General features: G+C 38.6%; 1 protein-coding gene across 2 annotated transcripts in view; it reads left to right on the top strand.

Annotated features, from left to right (window-relative positions):
- Positions 1-19,462, top strand: part of ECPAS (Ecm29 proteasome adaptor and scaffold) — a 48,605-nt gene that overhangs the window by 8,162 nt on the left and 20,981 nt on the right. Inside the window, exons 5-23 of one of the 2 annotated variants that reach the window (XM_072154724.1) lie at positions 908-1,057; positions 1,234-1,396; positions 1,859-1,998; positions 2,198-2,279; positions 2,389-2,508; positions 3,161-3,246; positions 4,298-4,376; positions 4,667-4,716; positions 4,816-4,882; positions 5,447-5,482; positions 8,519-8,641; positions 10,855-10,958; positions 13,364-13,487; positions 14,417-14,497; positions 14,579-14,798; positions 15,984-16,075; positions 16,249-16,383; positions 16,699-16,825; positions 18,124-18,293. In XM_072154724.1, the coding sequence (XP_072010825.1) occupies positions 908-1,057; positions 1,234-1,396; positions 1,859-1,998; positions 2,198-2,279; positions 2,389-2,508; positions 3,161-3,246; positions 4,298-4,376; positions 4,667-4,716; positions 4,816-4,882; positions 5,447-5,482; positions 8,519-8,641; positions 10,855-10,958; positions 13,364-13,487; positions 14,417-14,497; positions 14,579-14,798; positions 15,984-16,075; positions 16,249-16,383; positions 16,699-16,825; positions 18,124-18,293 (2,149 nt within the window). The remainder of the gene's footprint in view (positions 1-907; positions 1,058-1,233; positions 1,397-1,858; positions 1,999-2,197; positions 2,280-2,388; positions 2,509-3,160; positions 3,247-4,297; positions 4,377-4,666; positions 4,717-4,815; positions 4,883-5,446; positions 5,483-8,518; positions 8,642-10,854; positions 10,959-13,363; positions 13,488-14,416; positions 14,498-14,578; positions 14,799-15,983; positions 16,076-16,248; positions 16,384-16,698; positions 16,826-18,123; positions 18,294-19,462) is intronic. The other variant, XM_072154728.1, reaches the window with a different exon arrangement.

Below are 19,462 nucleotides of genomic sequence, written 5' to 3'. Positions count from 1 at the left end.
GTTGGCATTTTATTTGTAAGTTCCCCATATCTAGAATAAACTTTTTGATCTTTAAAAGGGGTGTCCAGTAATACATTTTTTTTTATATACGGTACATTGCCGGGAATTATAAAACATAAAAGTTCCTATGCTCACACATCACCCTGCTCCTGTTAAGCTGTGGCGCTGCCAGCCACTGTCTTTATTTGTTTAAATACAGAGCACGGTGGTACAGTCCTGACCTCTCCAGAGCGTCTGCTATAAATGAAAACTAAAGCTTTAGCAGGTGCGCAGCAGTGGCCAGGATGGCACCACTGGCTTCTGCTTACAAACAGAAGCCGGCTGTGACTGGTAGCACCCTGGCGTGACGGAGCATGGGGAGAGGTGAGTACAAGTGTTTTGTTGTCAAGCCCCATCCAGCCATATATAACAAAAATTCACTATTGGACAACTCATTTAAGTAATGTGAAAGCCTGTTCAATTTAGTTGCCTAATTGTTGGTTACAAATATTCCCATCCAATGATTGACCTATGCACTATTACTCTGTGATTGGTGTTGGTCTGATGTGTGCAACCCTCACATATCTGAAAATAAGGGAACTACAGCACTGCTTTATTATCTTAAATGCATCCTGAAAATCACCTGCACAGTTTGTGAGTGTTGGTATACTGTAGCCCCTTCATTAATAGACTTGTTGGGGGTCCCGGGGATTAGATCCACACTGTTCCTAAAGCCATGGCAAATCGGAGATTACCTTTTGATATATATTCTGCTTGGGGATTGTATTTGGCTGGTAAAATAAATGACTGATATACTTGTAAGCTGATGTAACTTGTACATTTTTACTTAAAAAATATTAATATTTAGATTTCTACATGATGTGTTTTATCATGTTTTTGTCTGAAATGTGCTTAATCCTCTTTACAGTTTGATGCATCTCCTGATACCAGCGCTTTATCATATGAAGTATTCCAGTGAATCTTCCAAGTCCAATACAATATTTAACCTTGCTGAAAAACCAAAGACTGTTCAGCTGCTGTTGGACTTTATGCTGGATGTTTTGCTGATGCCTTATGGGTAAGTTACAGTACCCTTGTATTTGGCCACTCTTGAGTTTTTAGCAGTGCAATCAAAGATAATCTTTTATCCACTGAAATCATTACTTTTCTCTTTACATTGTGTAATTGTGAGCATATTTTTTTCCCAATATATAATCTCTATATCTATGACACTATATATCTTGATTTCTATAGATATGTGTTAAATGAACCTCAGAATCGTCAGGGTGCACCATCTGGCCAAGGCTCCGCAGCAGGAGGGACAGTAGGAATCCCACAGCCTCCACCTGGTTTAAGCTTTTATGCTGCAAAGCGAGTTGTGGGAGACACTCCATGGACAGCAGAACAATTGGAACAGGTATACCGCTATAGGTTATGTATACCACTGGTCACACTTTTGTTTTTCTATTTGAAATATCCCCAAATTAGTTCTGGGACTGTTCAGGTATTTATATTCCAGTATCTGAAGGTTTCCAAGCTTGTCTTTGTTGCAAAAATATGAAAGGATGTTTCTGTCCTTTTATAACAATATTTGTAAGTGACCTGTTACACATACTAACTGACTGAACAGTAAGAGGAATAGACATCCTCGGAAAGCTTGGTCCCAATAATTATCTCATAAGCATCTACTATATAAAAGATGAAGTTGCCAGTAAATTAACATTTGTCAGGCAATCCTTGGCCACAATCTGGGAACAATCTGGGAATTCCTCAGAAATGTTCAATGCAGATACTATTATTTGTCCTGTAAAAGGTCCTCAAGGCTTTGATTCTCTGTGTCTTTGTGTTTATTGTATAAGCTGCTGTTCTTTTCCTACAGTGCAAACTTGGGGTAGTAAAGTTTTTAGAGGCAGAACAGGTGCCTGAGCTGGAGTCTGTCATTCATTTGGTAATTGCCTCTAGTGATACCAGGCATAGTGTGGCTACTGCAGCTGACCTGGAGCTGAAGAGCAAGCAGAGGTGAGATACAATAGGAAAAGTATTTTCTATAACTTCCCATTACAGTTCTTCTTTGATGCATTTACACTGATATTTAAAGTTGTGTTATAGTTCAGTATACAATGAAGTAGTATTCTTGCTGTCACTACTGTTCCCTAATCTACTGGTGCACAGATGATTTGAATTTGCTGGGTTAACATTAAAATTATTTAATTTTCAGCTTAATTGATTGGAACGATCCAACCATTATTGGAAAGATGTACAAAGTTTACTTGGGAGATATACCCCTTAAAACCAAGGAGGTAAGAAATCCTTTAATGCACGTAATATGTCAAGCACTGAAAATTGTTTTCTCCTCTGCACTATTTACAGCTTGGTAGAATAATGTATATTTTAATTTCATTTTTATAGGGAAATTTACTAAAACCAGAACTTAAAAGAGATCCTGTCAGCACCCGTGTTAAACTAAAAATAGTACCTCACCTGCTGAGGTCAAGATTGGCTGCCGAGTTATTCCCTGCTAATATTCAGGTATTTTTTCTCAAGCTTTAGAACTGCTTTCAACATTCCTCTTAATACTATAGATACCTCTCAAATGAAGAAATCTTTAAAATGTACACATATTACAGGCAGTCCCCGGGTTACATACAAGATAGGGTCTGGAGGTTTGCTCTTAAGTTGAATTTGTATGTAAGTCGAAACTGTATATTTTATAATTGTAGATCCAGACAAAAAAAATTGGGCCCCAGTGACAATTGGAGTCTAAACATTTTTTGCTGTAATGGGACCAAGGATTATCAATAAAGCTTGATTACAGACACCTCACAGCTGATCAGTGCAATCTGGGACTATAGTAAAGCATTCAGAAAGCTTCACCAGAGGACAGAGGGGTCTGTCTGTAACTATGGGTTGTCTGTAAGTCGGGTGTCCTTAAGTAGGGGACTGCCTGTATATGTATCTGTCCATCTTTTATCATTTGGAAACCATCATCTTTTTACTGGACAACCTGCAGCTCACAAGCATGTTCTATATGGCAGGTTCTCCTGGTAGATGCCCAGAATGTTATGCTCTGAAAAGCTCTGAAACTACATCTGTACTATTCTGCACTTCATAGCACTTGAAGTTTTAATAATCTGACCAGTTGGTTCAGAATGTGACTTCAGGGCTTCTTTCCTTTTTGCAGGTTGTTTATGATGGGCTTTTTGGTGGAAACACGAATGCCAAATTGAGGATGCTGTCTTTGCAATTTGTGCACCATATTTGTGGAACGTAAGTAACTGAAAAAGGAACTGAACTAGGAATGTGTTTTCCTAAGAAAATCACTAGGCATAGAAAATTCACAAAAAGGAAAATATATCCAAGTACTTTCTTTCAATTGTTCTTATTGTGTTTCACTGAGAAATGTGTTAAAGAAATATGTGTTTTTTCAGGAGTTAAACTACTGTTTCTGCTGATGATCCCATGTCGGGTTGTTAAACCACTGGCTAAAGCCGGTGATTGATGGATCCAATCCTCAGAAGGGCGAAGAGATTGATCAGCTGACCACTGAAATTGAGCAGCAGAATATTAAAGTGGTTGTCAGGACTCTAAACAAAATGTATCTCAAGCCTGGGATCTATAAAAACAATAAACTGTATCATTACCACCTCCTGTTGTCCTGTGGTGCTCCCTTTCAGCTAATTACACTTTCAATGTGTATAAGTAGTCGAATGGGAGTGCCTGCCTCTGTAAACATACTGGGTCATGGCAGTGATGGGCATCACCATAGGACAACGGGAGTGTCGAAGGAGGTATTAATAAACTTTTTTTTTAAGCTCCCCCAGGCCAGATATACAGTTTGTTTACATCCTGGACAACCCCTTTAACACATTAATCCTGAATAGATACGATACAATTTGCTCTGTGAAAGTCCAAAAAATCCTACAGACCAACAGAAGAGACAGATCTATCATTTTAGAGAAATTGCTGTTTTTTAATTAACAAATTAGCTTCTCACTTCTCCGGTTTTCTGCTTTCATTTTTTTAGACCTTGTGTAAAGAGATCTTGTTGGTTGGTGAATGGAGTAAGGAAAACCAGTGCACTAGCTGGCATGGACCTCTCCTTGGTGCTCCCAGATACTCATTTGCAAAAAAAAAAAAAGACAGAATTTCTCTAAAGTGATGGGTCACTGGGGAAATAGGATAGTTATTCTAGGAAAACTCTTAAAGAGATCTAAACTATACTCAATTAATATGTAGGCATTTTGGGAGTTGGTAGACATCCTTTGCTATAGGTGTTGCTTTAGGTGCTGTAATAATCAATATTTTTTTTCCTTAACAGTTGTCCTGATGCTAAAATAAAACCTTTAGGTCCGATGCTGCTGAATGGTCTTACAAAGCTGATAAATGAATATAAGGAGGTAATGTTCTTTTTTTTTAACCATTGAAGACTACGTGGGGAAAATAGAAAATCTGAACATATCCAGTAATTGTCACACCAAATATAAATATGTGCCGATTATTAAATACTACAACATTGTATATTCTAGAATATTAAGTTTACCTGTTGCTGTATACAATGTTCTTTATTCTTGGCTGTGATTTTTATTTTTCATGTTGAATGTCTAGGTAGTGTGTACAACACTTTTTTTTTAGGGGGAGGGAATATGTTCTACACCTTCTCACATTTGTTTCTTCTCTTTCTGTAAAGGATCCAAAGTTGCTTTCCATGGCATATTCAGCTGTTGGTAAACTCTCAGGGTATGTTGACTGGGGTAACTAATGTTTAATTGAATACGTCTACAGTTTGCAACCTTTTATTAAAAAGCATGTTTTTGTTTTGCCTTTATTTCTGTCTAGCCGGATGCCTCAGCTTTTTACAAAGGATCTTGCCTTAGTTCAACAGTTTTTTGAAGCCATGAGGAAGGTAAGGTGATTCTAGCATAATGGGAAGAAATATGTCATAGAATTTATACAATTTACAGTTGTTGGTCGTATCAAAATTCACACCTAAGCCTCTGAGCTAGACTCATGGCCTCATTAAGCTTTGTTTAAGGCATGCCCATGCAGTGATTTTCTATTGCCATTGGCATTGTAAGCGGTACTTACCCAGCCATGTCAGACTGGCTGGAAACAGATGATCACTTTCCCCTGCTTGTGGCCTGCAAAGTGCACACAGTCGTGTGCATGAGGTCTTAAATGGACAAAGTAGTTTATTTCAAGAAAAACTCATCCGGCCATGATTTATCTTGGTTTTTGTACTTGTTTTGAAGTCATTAATGTAGAAATTTTATATTGAGCATGATTTTTCACACTAGTAACTATAAGACAGAAAATATTAGTGTATTGACAATTCATTTAGCTATATTGTCAAATGTGGTAATATGGATTAATATTTTTTTTCCTCTAAGGTCTATATGCTTAATGATGGGAGGTATTAAACATTTTGTCTCTAAAATGAAAATTTGATGTAACAATATTTGTTCTCTAGATTCTGGATGGTAGCGTTCACTATTCTACATCCATGGTAGCTATTTGCATGGATTGAATTTTTGTGGGAGGCACTTGGTTGGTCGATTGAGCAGTGCTTTGAGATAATCAGTATGCATGATGCTGAATATCCTAAAGATATTTCTCCAGCTTTATTATTATCAGATTGGTTGGGATATAACTTTTAGTATTCCTGGTAATTAGCTGTTTATCCACTTTTTTTGTTTACCATACAATGTTCCATAGTGCCTGATATAGCTCAAAATGGAAAGATGTGTAGGTACACATATCCCACACATCGCCACATACAGATAAGAATATTAAAAGAAAAGATTAGTTAAGGTCTCATATCAGTCTCATATACTTTGAGCTATACTGACCTGTAATAGTGGCCACAATTATTACTAAACATATGAACTGTGCCTGGTAGACATCAAAGTAGATATAGCACTTGGAGATTAGTGGAGAGTCAGTCCCTCACCAATTGGATATTAATAACCTACATAGGGATTTTGACAAGTTATAAGCATTGCATTATGATGTTGAGCCTGTTATCAATTCTTACTAATTTCACAAGAGTGGAAATTAAGGATTCTTTTTATTTTAAGAACTCAACAGGGGTTTTTTTTTATTGTTATGAAATGAGTAAGGCTTGAATTGCACAGTAAGTTTTACGACTGGACACCAGAGTTGGTAGAACGAAAGGAGGAGATTTATAGGTTTTTTTTTTTACCCTCAGGGGCCTGTCCCCAAAAACCATATAGCATAAAGCTTGTCATTGTGTAGTAAACTGTTATGCAGTTATATGATAATACACTATATTTTGCAAGAACCCACCATTTGCAATTTACATTCTTTCAAAAAATAGAAAAATACTGATTCATTTAGTAGCAGCAAATCTATAGCAATTTATGCACTGCAGTAAACTAATGTAGTTATTTTATTCCTTTAGGTTATAATCACAAACATTTTTGCTAGTCTGTTACAAGTATTGAGGTCATTTTATAATTTTTCTGCGGATGTGTGGACATACAGGTTGTTTAAGCTACAATAGGGCGATCACTTACAGAAAATCTACCATCAAAATCAAGCATCATAAACCAAGTACAGTAACTCATAGATCCAGGGACTGTGACTGTGAATCTTGTTATATTTATTATTCATGATAATCTTCCTTCTATAATCAATTTTAAAATGATGCTAATGAATCTAAGGGGCTGTTTCCAGAACCCCTCAGTGCTGCAGCATCACAGGCTGTTACAATAAGCATAACATGTATATAACCTGTATAATGGTGTAATGGCTCCTTTATGTGCTTCCTGGTGCTGGCGCCCCCTGCAGCCTGTGTGTGTATAGGAGAGATACAAGAGCTCCAGACAGCCATGTTGTAGCAGAACATGTCAGCTCCATGTGTAGCTGATGTCTGTGTCTCACACATGTGTATTAGGAGGGAGAGCATGTCGGCAGATAAAGCACAGACACTAGCAATGCTTTACTATGCATTACACACAGACATGAGCAGGGGGAGGGGTAACATCACAGCCTCTGACCATGTGACCAGCCCCATTTACATAATAAAGAATAGATGATTTTAGAATGATTAATGTATGAATTGACTAGATAAAGGCTGGGATGGAAGCCTTGTGAGCTGCTCCAACAAGTAGTGGTGACAGAAATCGTGATAGAGACCTGATGACAAGACTACCCTCTAATGTATAGGGTAGTTTTGACAGTGGACATGCAGTGTATTTTATCGTATATAGCTGTTGCAGTGGGTGTACTTACAGGAGAGAGAGGAATGAGAGAGCCGAAGAACTAGCCTCTGATAACCGCTATCTTCCAGAGACTGTAAATGAATCGGTTTATTTCTGCAGAAGTATATTTGCAAGTCCCTTAAGAACTATTTCATTTTTCCTTCTGTCCAAACTATGTTATGTGTAAGAAAGCAGGCTACAAAACGTACTGTTCAGGGAAAGCTCTCATTTATAGTAAAACGCATTAGACTATATTCGGAGTTTAATACAGGCCTGTAAAAGGGCCCATAATGCTTGCACAGCTGTTGTTGAAACCTTACGGAGGTTGTCCACTTCTATGTCTACTTTCAGTGGATAGAAATCTGTCCATGGTCATGTGATGTCACACAGGTACAGGAGCCATTATAATCACAGAGAGTAATCAGAGCTGTGTGATACTAACAGCTCATGCACCTGCACAACATCACATGACCGTGGACAGATTTCTAACCACGGGAAGTAAACACAGAAGCTTTCTGTAGAAAGACAGCAGGCAGAGATTCAGAAAACCACAAGGAATTGATGGGGAAAGTATATAGGAAAATTGTATGACTTTTCGTTACACCAACCATATCAATTATTTGTTGAGAGAGGACAACTCCTTTAAGTTCCAAAGTAATGATGTGAGAGTGAGTCAAACCTTCTCTTCATGTTGTTACTGATGAAGAGTAGAGATTCTGAGCAATTCATACAAAAGTTATTAGAAACTCGCATAGCTTTTCAGTAAACAATGTTCATTTTAATATTCAAAATGGAAACCCCATTTAAAAATGCCTGGTTGCATATAAAACATCTGTTTAACTGTGAGATTTGGATTAATTGGTGTCATAACCGCATGCAATATTTTTGTGACAAATGAAAATGACTGGTCCAACTTGACAGTTGTACTATATGTATTATACACCTTAAGAACAAGATTTTTTTTGTTGCCTTTCAAAAGCCATTACTTTTCCCTGGTTTTACTTCAATACGGCTGTATGAGGACTTGATTTTACAGGACTGGTAGCGTTTTTCTGTGTTGCTATATAACATATAATTATTGATTAGCTTCATTGACCTTTTTTGGGTGGGGTTGGCAAAGAAAACCTTTTTTTAATAATATTTTTAGTACTAGTACATGTTATATGAAATAAAAATTTGTATAGGCATTGTGAGAGCAATATTTTTTATTTAGCCGTTTTTATGAGATTGTTTTGGGTGGTTTTTATTGCCGCTTCTGTGTATTTTTTTTGTGTTTTGATGAATTTATTATGTTATCATACTTTGCTTCTCTTCTACAGGAAGATATGGATGTTAGACTTTCTATCCAGGAAGCCTTGTCTATGATGGTTGGGGCTTACACAAATCTGGAAGGCGCTCAACTGACCCTCATGGAAGCTCTTGTTGGATCATACTTGGTAAAGGTAAAAAGTAAATTTTTCACTACCTTTTTAACAATCATAAAGCCATCCCAGGCGGGTAACTGTTACTGTTATTATTGTATTATACAGTAGATGCCCAACATAAACAGCTGTGTTGGTGCTGGAACCGATCACAGTTGTTCAGTGCTCTGGCACCTAAACCTCAAAGGCTTATATATAAGTGTCAATTCAATTGTTTGAATTGACAACCATGAGCAGGGGCGTAACTAAAGTGGTAGCAGCCATAGCAGTTGCTATGGGACCCACAGTGTCCAACACCAATGGATGCTGCATATTGTACAGCATAATCTTTATATAACAGTACACATTTTCCACCAGTGGCGTAACAATACCCGTAGAGGTTGCTACGGGGCCCGGGATGAAAACCCAAGATGGTATCGCCCTTGTACAGTCATACGGACCCCTGTGCCGTCCCTCTGTCCCTGTCTGCCCACCTTATCTGCAGGCCGCTGGACTTGGCCTCTTCATTTGTGGCCACTCAGCCCGCCCACTTCTTTTGGCGCGACTGCCCCGCCAGCCTAGTTCCCCCGCGTTAGCCCGCCCCAGTCTGTTGGCCGCTGGTCCTACTCCTTCTGCGGCCGCCCGGCTGGCCTTGTCCATCTGTGCCCCAGTCTCTTCACGTCTGCCTGGCCAGACTTGCGGTCGCAGAGCTTAATCCATCGGCAGCCGCCCGACCGGCACGATGCTTCCGTGGCTGCCTGGCCGGCCGACTCCATCTGCGCCCGGTCAACCGGCTGGCTTAACGCGAGCCGGCTTACTATTTCCGCGGCTTCCTGAACAACCAGCCTCCCACAGCAGCCGGTCTACAAGAAATGTAAGTCCCTATATATGTAAGATTGATGTATGTGCTGTGTGCATGTGCTGTGTGTATGTGCGTATGTGCTGTATTCTACTTGTGTGATATGTTCAGTATTTAACCATCAGGTATCTAACAGAATAGGATTAAATGCGCATGTGTAGTATCTGTGCATGTGTAGTATCTGTGCGTGTGTGTATATGCTGTATATACTGTATGTGTGGTTATATGCTGTATGTAGACACATGCATTTAAATATGTATATGTGTATAATGTATGTGTATGCTGTATATTAATGCTGTATATGGTGCTTTTATACTGCATGTATGTGTATACACAGTGGGTGTATACCATATGTAAAAGAATGTGATGTGTGTATGCTATATGTATGTATATAAATAGTATGTATGAAACTTTGATGCATATAAACTGCATGTATTAGTGTATAAATGTATATATGAGTACATAAATGTGTGCATATGAGTGTATACGTATGTATGTGTGAAAAAGTACATAAAAGTGAGTGTAGAATGTTTTGTGTGTATAAAAGAGTGTCATTGTATAAATGTTGGGGGAGAGGTAGAGGACTGAAGAATCACAGGACTAGGGATCTCTCCTATATAATTCCTGCCATGTACTTTACCCATATGGTCATAAATGTATATATCCGTGGATAAATTAAGTGTGCATAATTGTATAAATGTGTATAAAAATATACAGATATGTATATTTTCTGAGGGGACGGAATGGGGGGCCCATTCAGAAGTCTGCTATGGCCTGCCGCTCTAAGTTACACATTGTGTTGCAATATACTGTATGAGCAGTCAGACTCCTTAGGGTTCCAGCATCGTAGTAAAAATTCAAACACACACAAGAACATACATAAAATTAAAAAAGAAAACTTAATTATATAAAGATTGGATATCACATGACCAAAAATTGCTGATATATAGACACGATCGCCCCTTGCAGTGCAGTGGATGCTGTAACAGGAAAAACAGTCCATAATATCTGATATGCCACTACTTTACTATTTTGCCAAGTGTGAAAAGTTAAATGATCACTTCTCAAAATGATTTAAGTGCAAACAGCTTGTACTGCAAAATGTTACATCTTATGTAGTGTGTGTATATATAAATGTTATGGGTTATGTGACAATACATGGATTTTTCCCTTGATTTTGTAAATATAGCAAAAACTTTATAAATTTGCTATCTCTCTTGATAGCTGAGACTGCAGCGTTATGAGTCCTTACAATAACACTATAAATCCTGGCATTTACCTTTCCAGTTGGTAATCCAACATAAAGTGTAATATGTTTACCTTTATTAACTGAAGACATTGGCAGCCATTATTTGAACATTATTTGATTTATTTTGTCTTTTCTATTTTATTTAAGCCTGAAGTGCAGGTGCGTCAAATAGCCGTGAAATTTGCAAGCAGTGTTTTTGCTCCCGACCACATTCCTTCGCGATACCTACTGTTACTTTCAGCTGGAGACCCGTAAGAGTTTTGCTATTTTACATTTTTATATGGGAATTATATTTGAAGTTGTCAATGGGATGCAAAACCTAAAGTAGTATTACCTTAACCCCATTTACGACTACCACACGGCTTTATACGTCCTATTTGCACATGCCACGTGCAGAAAGGGCGTTTATAAACATCGGGACAGTGGAAAACTTCAAACTGCTTTAGTTTCTAGGTGCAAGGGATATAGGTTTTTTATAGGCTGAAGGCAGAATATAGAAGGAGCTGCAGTAAAGGCATTCACTTTGCAAAGTACGTGCACCCTCTGCATTTGAACAAGTGATAGATTGATGGAATAATATATATATATGTGTGTGTGTATATATATGTATATATATTTTAGTTTTGCTACATATTAAAGGAAACCTACCATCAGAAATCTATTAGCCTCTCCAAATAGTGGGAGCAATGGCTAATCCATGCCCCAGTAGCCTCTTTCGGTTATTAGCATATTAGCTAGATAAAGTGTAGTTTAGTTTAGGAAGTATTTTATTATTAGTTAAATATAGAGTAGGGCTTAGCATGTTATTAGCTACCTAAAATCAGGTTTAACTTAATAGGTAGATATTTTATGGTACGTTTCCTTAAAAAAAAAAAAAAAAAAGTTTATCGTATATACTCGAGTATAAGCCGACCCAAGTATGAGCCAAGGACCCTAATTTTACCACAAAAACCTGGTCAAACCTATATTTTTTTTTACTCGAGTATAAGCAGCGTATGGGTTCTCAGTACATTTTCTGTGCTGAAAAACTAGGCTTATACTCGAGTATATATGGTAATCAGAAAAATGACAAAAATAGCTTATTTTTTCACATTTGTAGTCAAAAAGAAAAAAATATGAAATGAATAAAACTATTCTATCAAGTTAATGTTTCACATGTCATGAAACAAACTAAAAATTGTTGTGATAGTTAAAGCTTTTCCAAAGATATTGTCATTTAAACAAAGGACATCTACCATGATTTTGACTGATAGATGTACAGTGTTAGATCTTTATTCACTAATTGGAAGAGTGTTTAGTGAATAAAATAAGGGCATATAAGCTTAGAAAGTAACTTTTATAAACAATATGTAAATTAGCCGGAGGAACTCATGCTGCCGTCGTCTGAGCACCCCTCGGCTTTCCTGGGCTTTAATTTATCCTTGCTGTAAGCCTACTCCTACTCCCTGCTGAGGAGCTAGGAGAAAGCTCTCGCACCGCTTTCCCCACGCTACAGCTCTGATGTCACCGGCCGGCTCCAAGCTCCTCACCTGGAGCAGGAGTAGGCTTACAGCAAGGAGGGGGGAATGAATTGATACTCGTGGAATCCGAGAGGTGCTCAGGCGACATCAGCCTGATCGCCTCCATCTCATTTACAAATTTTGTAAAAGTTAATTTACAAAAGATTTTAAATTGACTTGGTATAGAATTGACATTTTTGCTCTTTCTGAAATCAAAAATACCCATTAACTTTTTTTACAGTTAGATATTCTAGATCAAAGTGCACTGCTTAGTGACATGTCTGCAGGATATCCGTATAAGAATGTAAGGTTTCGATACTAAGGCTTCACACTGATCAGCTATTCCTGCCCCTTTATGGGGCTCAAACCTAGACACTTCCAGTTGAAGATGGCCATAGTATAGCAGGAACTTTTAAGTTCATTTTATTTAGATGGAGTTGTTTTTTCAAGCTTGGTGTGGTATATAGGTTCCAGCTCCTGAAGGGGGTTTAATGTGCTGGGTACATATGGGGTCCAGTTTGCATAGGGGGCCAGACAACTTCTATATATATATGTTGATGGTTTGATTTGTCTGTTTAATATTTGTGGAATAAATACACAACACCCAACATTACAATATTCGTTACACATTCCTCTGAATGTGGTTATATACCACCGTACTCCTATACATGTCTTCGGTATCTAATGATGGTCCATATGATCTCAACTTTACTGTGGATTGCTATGAAGAAAGAAATAAACAAACAGCCTTACGTTAAGCTATTTCTGAATTGAGTAAGCAATAGTATCCTACTTGAGCACCGCTACTACTCCTAGGAGTGACTTGCATTTCCACAAAAAATCATTATGGTATATTCCTGAACTGGTAATAAATATATTTTTTTCAGGGTAACTAGTAATGGACATTCCATAGGATAGGTTAGCAGTGTGCCACTACACAAAGGGTGGAGCATGAAGTAGACTGCTCTGTCTGTAGTGTGTCTATGACGGCTGCGCCTGCAGCTATGTTGTGACGCTTATCCACTAACGACGGAGGTATCTGCTACCTGCTTGATCTCTTATGGGTGTCATAACATTGCCCAGAAAGCCCTTTTAAGGTCCAGTTAGTATAGAGTCATTGTGTTGCCTTGATAGATGAACTAATTATTTATTTGTAGGAGAGAGGAGGTTTATGGAGAAGCTCAAAGAGCCCTGAGGACATGTTCTGCCAACAGTGAAAACGAAAGCACACCTTTGAAACTTCCTTCTTTCCCAGTGATGGTCAGCCATATCATGGAAAAGGTAAAACACACAGTTTATGATAGACTAGGAAATATATTTTAAAAAATGTATCTAAGGCTCCTTGCACACGAACGTATGCTCACCCCAGCCGTAGCCCAGACAAGCATACAGCCGCACACAGGAGAGGGGTGAGTACTGCGCCATAGTACAGTGAAATATAGGACATGTCCTATATTTTTCTGTGCATGGTCACGGTGCAATGAGACATGTGACGTACAAGATAGGTTCTGTAGGTTTGTTCTTAAGTTGAATTTGTATGCAAGTCAAAACAGTATATTTTATAATTGTAACTGCAGCCAAATTTTTTTTTGGTCTCTGTGATAATTGGATTTTTAAAATGCCATAACCAGAATTAACAATAAAACTTAATTGCAGACAACTTTGGCTGTTATAACTGCCTAGGACTAAAGTACAGTAAATTACAAACATCCAGAGTTCCGTCTGTAACTTGGGGTAATCTGTAAATTGGGTGTCCTTAAGTAGGGCACCGCCTGTATCTAGTTGCAAACTGTGTGGCCGGATATCGGTCACCCCACACGTTCCTGTGCATGAGGCCTAGGACTAAGCTGAATTTCTGAACTTGCATGAAATTGTCATATATGGTTGCCAGAAGGATCAGATCCACAAGTACCAAATGTGCTCATTGATCTTTCTGCTGGCAGTCCCAGGATGTCTGCGTTTTCCTTAATCCATCCATCCTAGTAAGCGTATTGTAAACAATGACACTAATCCCTCATGAATGGTGGGGGCTAGAGAAAAAAAATTCCAGTTGTGTCTGAATCCGTGGAGCGGCGTACAAGCAGTTGTCAGTGAAGGTGGTGAAATTACTTATTTAAAGTGGATCTGCAGAATTAACCTTATTTGTAGATATTATAGCATATGCTGAATTTATAAAATAGTAAAAAATTACTGTCTTGTCCTTTTTGTAGGCAGCCAGTCGTATGAAGACGCCTGTTAAATTCGTAACAACTACTTCTGTTCTCCCTTTTAATCCTGCTGCATTCCTAGAGGTATAATTCTTATTGCTTATTATAGGAACAGGCTGCACAGACCTAATATGCAAGTTTACATACTAATTTTTCTTCATTTAGATAATCCTGTATCTGAGAATGTGTCTGGCTCACAGCGCAGGTGTAGATCCAAGCTGCCAATCTTTAGCAGATATGCAAGACCAGGCACCAGCTTTAGGATGCTATGTAAGAGAGCTAATCTCTAATGACATTACTGCACAAGATTCTTCCAAAAATGGAGACGTAAACCCTGTGGAGATGTACATAAGCCTTATTCAACAACTTTTATCTGCAGCCGGAGGTAAAATACAAAAATCATATTTCATATTTATCAGTATAATATAATATGCCATGTATTTGATTTGGCAGATTTAAAGCAGAAATTTCTGTAATTATTCCTTGTCTTTGTATTGAGCATTGATGTGCTTGCACTAAGCCAGTGAAGGCAATGCTTTTAGAGACCGTAAAGCAGTGGTGGCGAACCTATGGCACGGGTGCCAGAGGTGGCACTCAGAGCCCTCTTTATGGGCACCCTTGCCATCACCCCTGGGTAGAGTTTGCCAGACAGGACTCAAGGCCTCTTGCAGTCCCAGGCAGTCCAGGACCCTAGAAGGAAGCTACAATGATAATCCAAACTTCTCCTTCTTTCTACTGTAATGGGGTCCTCAGGTGCCTATACAATTTAAACCTGTGAAAGAGAAGGGACTAATAAGTTACTGCTTAAATTGTCGCATTGGCACTTTGCGAAAAATACGTGGGTTTTGGTTGTAGTTTGGGCACTCGGTGTCTAAAAGGTTTGCCATCACTGCCGTAAAGGGTTTTGGTTGTAGTTCGGGCACTTCGTGTCAACGCAGCATTTTAAGCTTACTACTCCTTGCTTTGTCACGGCTTTCAATAGTATCAGCATCCTGAGGACATCAATACAGGAGAAATTTTAAAGAGAACCCGTCAGGCAAATTAACCCCCTAAACTAAATAAATTTTCATAAACTGCCATTAGAAAGCATTGCCTCTATCCCTTCATTGTCCCTCTACATGCCTGTAAACCTAAGCAATGTGGTCCTAAAGCTGTATGCAAATGACCTGTGGAATGTCCAAAGAGTCATTAGCATATTCAAGCTGTCCAGCTTATTCATGAGTGGGAGGCACAGCCAAACCCCCCAGTGCTTGACTGACAGCCTGTATAATGATGTGAGGTATAATGGTGTAATGCCTCCTCCATGTGATTCCTGGTGCTAGCGGCCCCTGCAGCCTGTGTGTGTATATGAGATACTCCTATACATATGACTGACAGCCTGTATAATGATTTGAGGTATAATGGTGTAATGGCTCCTCCATGTGCTTCTTGGTACAGGCGACCACTGGCTCTGAGTGTCAAATCTGTCACCTGTCCCAAAGGTTCGCCACCACTGCCCTAAGCCCATCCTATTATACTATTAAAAAACTTTGCACATGGTTATACAAAAAACTATTTATTTTGATTGCAGGGTTACAAGTTATGTATTGCCTCCTTGAGATTGTATCTATATATCCAGAGAGATTGGCTGCTTCTTTAGTAGATAAAATAGACTGGATAAAGGTATGTAACAGAATTGCAGTATTTGTTTTAAATGTCAATTTCTTTACTGTTTTTCATTTCCGTTCTACTTTTCCTTGCCGTTCTTCTTCCCCCGATATTTACAGTTTACATGTATTCTTTTTAATGTAGTTAGTTACTGCTGTCAGTAATTTTTATCTTTGGGTTAATCTCAGAATCTGATGTCTGCTAATAAGGAAGAAATGCGGGAGTTGGCAGCACAGCTGTTTGCAGTAGTTGTAGTTGCATTACCTGCTCCTGAGCTAAAGTCTAAAATTCAAGGCCTCATCAAGACTGCCAAGGATCCACATGTGAGTATAGACCGATAATATACATGGAACATAATACACTTTGTAAATTCTGCAGTATATATGGGGTTGTGCTGTTTCTCTGTTATTCCTCCTATTAATTAGTGCATAAATTGACAATTGGGAGGGCATGTCACTTCCTAGTTTTACACTGACTAATTAGCTGTGCCAGAATAATATACATAAGGATAACTGGTAAGCGAATGACAAAACCCAGTTTTAATTTATTAATTGAAATAGAGTTTTATAGAAAATAAATAGATTTACTCACAGGACTGTTACAAATGGTAATGGGTCCTCTTTAACTTTTGTGTATAGAACCCAGAGGCTCAACATGGATCCCTTCTGGCCTTGGGGTATTTGATTGGAAGATACTTGGACAATACCAAAACTAAAAACCTACAGGAACAGGATGAAACCATCAAGACCTGTGTGGAAACCATTGGTAAGTCTGTTATACGGGCATAAAGCTCTCGGGGTTCAACATGGCATTTTGTGAATAAAAACATACCACTTAACCACTTACAAAAATTATTTTATAAAGCTTAGTACTGCACTTGTCTTTCTTAGACAGTCCCTTACTAGAAGCAGCAGGGTGCCAGTGTGACAAGCTGCTCTTACCATTTGGCAGTACAGCTGACTCCCTCTGTCACAATCTATGGCAAAGGATCAGCACTTTAACTGCTATTATAATCGACATTGTACCTTGTAAATGTAATTTTTGTCATAAATTCACACAAGTGTCTAATCCGTTTTGTGGGAATCTCCGTGGCAGTTAGGCCGCCTGCAGACGAATGTGTGTAACCCATGGAAACGGGCCTGTTTTGGTCCAATCCTATGGATAGCAGACTTTGTACAGGTCAGGATATCGAAATATGATGCAAGGACTCCCTCTTTGAAGCACGAACTGTTGTGCCGGCACTGTTACATTTCATGCATCTTTTCCAGTGCGTACACAAAAACAGACACTCCAGATGCATTGTAAATACACTCTTAAAGGGGCGTTTTTTGTGAATGTGCAATAAGATAAATGTCCCACTTATTGCTTAAGAAGAAAAGCTACATTTTATTGGGGGTTGTGTGCAATGCCGCCTGGCATTTGACTGTATGTTTCTAGCAACGTAAGCATAGAGCCATTGGATTTTTTTTTGTTTTTTAAGTAAAGGGAACCTGTTACCAGAGACCGTCTTTTAGACTCCCCCCATGTCCCCACAGACACTAAACAACATATCTCCAAACAGTTTTTATAAAAGTTCAGCCCTTCGTCATCGGACACGTTATAAAAACTCCTCCCTTTCACTCCTTGGCCCTTCCTTTTCTTCTTCTACTCAATGACCACTGCAGACAAATCTCACACTTGTGTGGTCAGCACCTTCTGCTGGACACCCACCATGCAATGCGGTGCATGCGCTCCTAGCAGTGAAGATGGATCCGGTATGTCCACTCTCCACATACACAAAAGAAGGTGCTGACCTTGCAAGCATGAGATTTTTTTGTTTGTTTTTTTTTTAAAGTGGCGGGAAATTAGTATTTTCCGTGGGAGGGTGGGGCTCTGCTTCTTGCTGAACATGCCATAGTAAATGTAAATCTAATTTGTTGTTTTAACTCAAAATGGAAGAACTTTTATATAAAAAAAAAAAACCTGTTTGCAGCTATGCTGTTTAGTATATGTGGGGTCATGGAGTCTAAAAGAAGGTCTCTTTCAGAAATTACATCCTGTGTTTCAATTTATTTTTTCTTCAGGTACATTACTGGATAATGGATCTCCCTTGTCAGTTGCTGCAATTACAGCCTTAGGGGAGATCGGGAGGAATGGGGCTCTGCCAATACCAGATGAAGGATCTGGGTTCACCAAAAAGCAGCTGGTAGAAAATCTTTTGGCCAGAATACCTTCTGGTAAAGAGACAAACAAGGTAAAATTTGCTCTCTTATCAATTTCTTGTTTGTGTTTACAGTATTCCTATTACATGGAACAATCAGTGTAAGAGACAGTATACTACCACAGAGAAACGGAGTTACAACGTTCTTATAAAATCAATACATATAATCTTTATTATACACACAAGACAACACAAAATTGTATTGTCATGAATTAAAACAATATGATTGTGCAGAGGAAATCCAAAACAAAAAAGGTCCGGAGAGACAAATATCCACATAGATGTACAACAGGGTATACAAATTCAATATGAGTCACACCTCACTACTAAGTAAAAGACAAGTGTCCTACCCATTATACGTCGTCTGTGGCTGCCTTATATGTATTGATTTTATAAGAACGTTGTAACTCCGTTTCTCTGTGGTAGTATACTAATTATGGTGGAGTAGTTCGAGATTCTGAACATGGCAGGCTATGTGCCGAGTCCCTAACTTCAGCAACATGAAGATAAGGTATTTATCCTGAAGGAATTCAGGAGATTGATGTAGTTTTGTCATAAAAGGCTCAGAATTTTCTCTTTTTACATTTCTGCTTTTTGACAACTTTGCCCGCATGAGTGAATTCAATTCTCGTGTTTATGGTAACCAAGGGTTTAAATTAATAATTTTAAGTTATTCTCATGCTTTTTAAACAAGATATCTACACTTCTTAAAAAAAATAAAGGTAACACTCAAATAACACATCCTAGATCTGGATGAATGAAATATTCTCATTGAATACTTTGTTATGTACAAAGTTGAATGTGCTCACCACAAAATCACAAAAAATCATCTATACCAATGAAATTTACTACCAATGGAGACCTGGATTTGGAGTCACTCTCAAGTTGAAAAACACACTACAGGCTGATCCAACTTTGATGAAATGTCCGTAAAACAAGACAAAATGAGGCTCAGTATTGTGTGGCCTCCACGTTCCTTTATGACCTCCATACATTGCCTCGGAAGGCTCCTGATGAGGTTGTGGATGGTCTCCTGAGGGATCCCCACCCAGACCTGGCACATGACATGATGTTCTAGATGGGCTCAAATGGATTCAGGTCCGTGCCACGAGCTGGCTAGTCCATAGCTTCAATGCTCTCATCTTGCAGGAACTGCTGACACACTCCAGCCACATTAAGTCTAGCATTGTCCTGCATTAGGA

This window comes from Engystomops pustulosus, chromosome 1 (assembly GCF_040894005.1).
Source record: "Engystomops pustulosus chromosome 1, aEngPut4.maternal, whole genome shotgun sequence".
Classification (NCBI taxonomy): Eukaryota; Metazoa; Chordata; class Amphibia; order Anura; family Leptodactylidae; genus Engystomops; species Engystomops pustulosus.
Note: the sequence above shows the minus strand (reverse complement) of the source record. Positions and strands in the feature narration are given on the sequence as shown.